This window comes from Arachis hypogaea, chromosome 8 (assembly GCF_003086295.3).
Source record: "Arachis hypogaea cultivar Tifrunner chromosome 8, arahy.Tifrunner.gnm2.J5K5, whole genome shotgun sequence".
Taxonomy (NCBI): Eukaryota; Viridiplantae; Streptophyta; class Magnoliopsida; order Fabales; family Fabaceae; genus Arachis; species Arachis hypogaea.
Window position 1 is genome coordinate 32,842,158 of NC_092043.1, and position 4,876 is coordinate 32,847,033.

Below are 4,876 nucleotides of genomic sequence, written 5' to 3' on the forward strand. Positions count from 1 at the left end.
ATTATATATATGTGTATTTTTTAAGATTGATAGTAATGATTGATGAATATTATTAAATATTAAAATGAGTACTGCTACACATATAATAAGTCTTTTTAGTATATAAGTCATACAAGCATAGTTGTTAGAACCGAATCGGTGATCGAACCGGTTAGGTCACTAAGTCATTGGGTTATTGGTTCAACTGCTGGATTACTGGTTGAACTGGTAGATTAGTAAACTATTTGATAAAAGATATCTATATGTATTATAATTTGCATATATATTAATAGGAAGTATAGTGGTTTGGTGGTTCTGGAGCGTTTTTGTTTCCGGTCGGACCGTTTTTCGGTCGAACCGATCGGTCCAATCCGATTTTACAACTACGCATACAAGTTAATTCTAATTCAACAAAATTTACTTACATAATGCGTATCTTTGTATCCTACGTTCCTCCTCTGCTCCTCTTCTTTCTTCTTCTCTTTTCTTTTTCATTTCTCATCCTTTTGCAATTTGATGTGGCTGAAGTCATTGGGCACAAATATATATAGTAAGAGGACTTGACCAAAATAAAAAGATGTTATTGTTAATTATATTTATTTTGCATTCAAATAAAATAAAATATGTGACAAAAATATAATTATTATATATTTGTGTATATTACACGCAAAAATATTTTATAAAGATAAATAATCAACTACTATATATATTTATGTATAAATATATATGTTATTTTACTCAATTTTTTAATGAAATTATTATCCCCTGAATAATCAAATTTAGTATAAAAAAATCAAATTTGTTATAACCATGTAATTAAATTTTTTCATAAATACTAAATATGTATTCTTATATAACTAGTGGCTGATTTTTTATTTTTGTATTTTATGTAATATAGTAAAAAATAATTTGACATACTTTTTTTATATATCAAAATTAATATCAGTATGCAAGTTTATAACTTACATGAATTTAAACTGAATATAAAGCACATGGATACAAAAATAAATTTATGTATACAAATATTCTTTTATTTGAATAGAGTATTTTTTTCCACTTTAAAATACTCATTTTATCTTAATATGCATTATCTATATTATTTTATTTTATTTTTATGTCTTTAGTAAATATTTTCTTAACAATGAATAATATTAGTAATTTAAAATTATTGTTTATACTATTGTTATTTAAATATTCTCTTAATAATGAATACTAAAATTCTATACTACAATTTATATAAGAAAAATTAGACACAGATGTATTAAATTTAATTTATAAAAATTGTATAATTATATATTTATTTTTATTTTTATTTTTATTTTATTTTATTTAAATAAAAAAATTCATTAACCAATAACTCAAGCCCAATTGATATCTGCTTCTAATACTATATTTAGCCGGTCCAAGTCCAACACTAAGCTTTCCACAACACCACAATATGAGCTGCTTTGAATGTACAACAAGGGCATCAAGCCACATTTTAAAAAAATCCACTATTCGGTTAACGAAATGGCTGGTACTCATCTCACGGTGTTCAACATCTACGCATATACACATCAAAAAATATCTTTATAATCTTCACCACCAACTTATTTTATTCATTATATCCACGGTAAAAAATTAAAGAATACTAGTATGCCAGTAAAATACAATGGCATATGTGAAAGTCTTCCAATAATATGATATAAAATATTTTTTATTGTGAATACAAAAAAATTAAACTCCAACGTATATAACGGTGATATCAAGCACATAAAAAGTTTTATGAACAATGTTCGAGAGAAGGAAAAGTAATTTACCCTTTATTTCATAATATCATCATCTCCAAAGTCTTACCCCACATGGTAATAGTAGACTAATAGCCATGAGCTAGCCCATGACCAAACGTACCATACCCTGATTGAGATAGAAATTATTAAACTACTAACATAATATATGAAAGCTAATCAGAACAATAATAATAGTGGTCTCATTACATATATTATCATATTGCCTAATTCACTCTCAATTGCACTTGCCACCCTAACAATCCCATTTTCTCCTAATATGTCACCCCTTTTGAATGTCACAAACCCAGAGTCTAGACAATTTCCAAAGTAATTTTGAGGTACACAAAATTCAACATGGCCACGGCAATCAGCTAGAAACACCAAATGGCAATTTTCATCATACTTATTATTATTGCATTGTTCTTCTGTTTCCATTATACTAACCCAAACCAAAGAGCTTGTGACAACAAAGGTTGAAATGTGTTGCAATGACTCAGAGTTATCACCATGGGTGTCGCTATATTTAAGCGACACCCATTTTTTTAATTTGTCAACTTGGTCACGTGTCACCACGAGCGTACCACGTGCCTTGTTGGTAGAAACATCTTTCACAAGCCCTCGGAATTCCAAGCTCTCAAAATAAGATTTTTTCAGCTCTTCCAAGAAAACTTGCTTCAGCCCTTTTGGGTCCTTAACCATGTTTCTATCATGGGAAGGTAGGGTTAAATTACTATTGGACCCTTCAAGAAAGGAGCCTAAGTGATTACCTCCTTTTGTTACTATCTCCTTGCAAAGTGTGGCCCAAAACTTGATGAAATGATGAAGAGACTTGCCATCCGCAACAAGGTGGTTGAAAGTGAGACAAATAGCGAATCCAGAATTCGGTATCATGGTTACTTGAATCGCCATTAGAGGGATCACACGAGTGCCATTCTCTAAGGTATCTTGTGGAGGCAAAGAAGGAACAAAAGGGTGCCAATCTCTTGCATTTTGTGGTGAATCAGATACAAGAAGATTGAAATCAGCTTTGGACTCCGCAACCGTGAAAGCAACTGAGTCGCTACCTATGTACATTGCATAAACATAAATAAATAATATAAAAAATATTTAAAAAATAATAAAAAATAATAATAAAATTATCAGTATTAATTATTTTTTATTATGAGTGAGGAGTATTAAAAACAGTAATTTTTGTGATTTGTAGTTATCAAATAATTATCAATAATAATTTTAATGGTATAAAATTTTATACAATAATTTTTTTTATTTTTTTTGCTGATTAGGTATTGAACAGAATTTAATAAAATCCCTACCCATAAACTTTTCCTTTTATATAATATTAATGTCTAACTAAGGATCAAAATATCGCCCTCTAACATTTCTCTAAAGAAAAATGAGACTAAAGAGTCGATAATCCGTACCTTGGTGATAGCGCATGAAAGGTTCGTGGGGTGGTGGAGGCCAGATGAGTTTGGAGGCGAAAGGGAAAAAGTGTTGAAGAGTGAGGGAAAGAGAGTGTTTGAGAGGAGGGAGTGATGATTGAAGGAAGTGGTTGGTAGGGTAAGGGAAGTCATAGAAGAAGATGCGCTTCACGGGGTGGCATAGGAACCATTGAATATCGAAGAAAGTGAAGGGGAGTGTGGTTGAGGGAAGAGAGCCTTGTGGTGGAGCAACTTGACAATTTTCTATTATCTTCACCTCACCATAGTTGTCGGTCTCAGGAGCCATGATCGATTATGTGATTGTACACTGATGTGTGCCGCATATACTAAAGGAAGTGTTAATAAGGAACACTCGTTCAGTGTTTTTTTTTTGGTAGACTTCTTGTTCTTTAAATGCAACTACGAATCTACAACAACACTCGTTTTTTTTTTCTTTTTTTGCTTTTTATTTTTGTCCGTTACTTTTGTTATTATTACTATTATCATAAGAGAATCTCTCAAGTGCAACACAGCAGATGAATTTGACGTATATGTGATGTATGTAATCAAATATAATTTGAGTAATGTTGGGAAGAAAATAAGCAAAAATTAATTTATTTAATTTAATATTTATAATTTTATGTATGTAATATTTATAATTATATATTTATTTTATTAGTAATTACTGAATACAAAATATGATAATTTTAAATTATTTAAATTGATTTTTATTATTTTTAAATAATTTTTTTATAATTTAATGGTGTCCGCATCTATATGAACGAAATCATTGATAGATATTGATATATAACTATATTAAAATCTACTTTAATTTGCTATTGGATATTTTGATGCAGGATATATATATATATATATATAACTTAAATGAGAAATGTTAGAAATTAATTTTTTGTAGTTAATTTTTTAAATAACTATTTTATTTATTTTAGATTTTAAATATTAAATTGTAATTTTTTAATAACTTTAAATTTTTAAAATAAAATAAAATAATAATAATTAAAAAATTTTTAATTTCTAATATTTTTCTAATTTAAATCGACCGATCTGGAGGTTTGGTCATTTTAAGAGTATACTATCCCCACCTTGTCTGGAAGATTTTAATTTTAATAGCGACTTAGCATCATATTAATATTATTCAACTACTCCTCGAAGAACTCATGGCATAGTTTCTTTATTATTATTATTATTATTATTATTATTATTATTATTATTATTATTATTATTATTATTATTGATTGACAGGCATAGCTTTTTCAATTTTTTATTATTATTTTTGTTCATAATAACATTTAAAAATATAAATTTTTTAAAATTATATTGGTCTATTTTAATATTATAAATTATAACAGATAAAATTTTTAAAATTAAATTATTTTTACAAAATATATATCATAAGAGACAAAAATTTTCATAATCAACTAAGACAATCAGAATTTTTACAGATAAAAAAATTAAATAATAAATTATTTAATTATTATTTTTATATAAAAATATAATTTTTTATCAATAATTAATTTTAATATTTATTATTTAAAATTTTAAAAATTTAAAATATATATTTTTATATTTATTAGGTATTAATTCTATCGAACAAATAAAAATAATTAATATTTATACTTTTTATTTTAAAAAAAAAATATTTTTTCAATCTTTTTATTTCTAACTCTCTCTGTATATGTAATTAGA

At 26.5% G+C, this 4,876-nt stretch overlaps 1 protein-coding gene across 2 annotated transcripts; it reads right to left on the minus strand.

Moving 5' to 3' along the window:
- Positions 1-243: 243 nt before the first annotated feature.
- Positions 244-3,632, minus strand: LOC112707065 (coumaroyl-CoA:anthocyanidin 3-O-glucoside-6''-O-coumaroyltransferase 1). Of its 2 annotated transcripts, XR_011864782.1 has the most exons (3): positions 3,170-3,630; positions 1,779-2,812; positions 244-501 (listed from the first exon to the last, which is right to left on the minus strand). XR_011864782.1 is itself a non-coding variant. In XM_025758625.3 (2 exons), exons 1-2 carry the CDS (start codon positions 3,474-3,476, stop codon positions 1,926-1,928), a joined length of 1,194 nt encoding a protein of 397 aa, XP_025614410.1. In that variant the 5' UTR covers positions 3,477-3,632; the 3' UTR covers positions 1,761-1,925. The 2 variants fall into 2 exon arrangements, 1 of the variants encoding a protein (XP_025614410.1); XM_025758625.3 differs by lacking the exon at positions 244-501 and having other exon boundaries at positions 1,761-2,812; positions 3,170-3,632.
- Between the last annotated feature and the right edge of the window lie 1,244 nt (positions 3,633-4,876).

Coding starts and splice junctions, on each gene's coding strand:
- LOC112707065 (XM_025758625.3), bottom strand. CDS start 3,476: ATGGCTCCTGAGACCGACAACTATGGTGAGGTGAAGATAATAGAAAAT. Junction 2,813..3,169: donor TTTCATGCGCTATCACCAAG/GTACGGATTATC, acceptor CAATGTACATAG/GTAGCGACTCAGTTGCTTTC.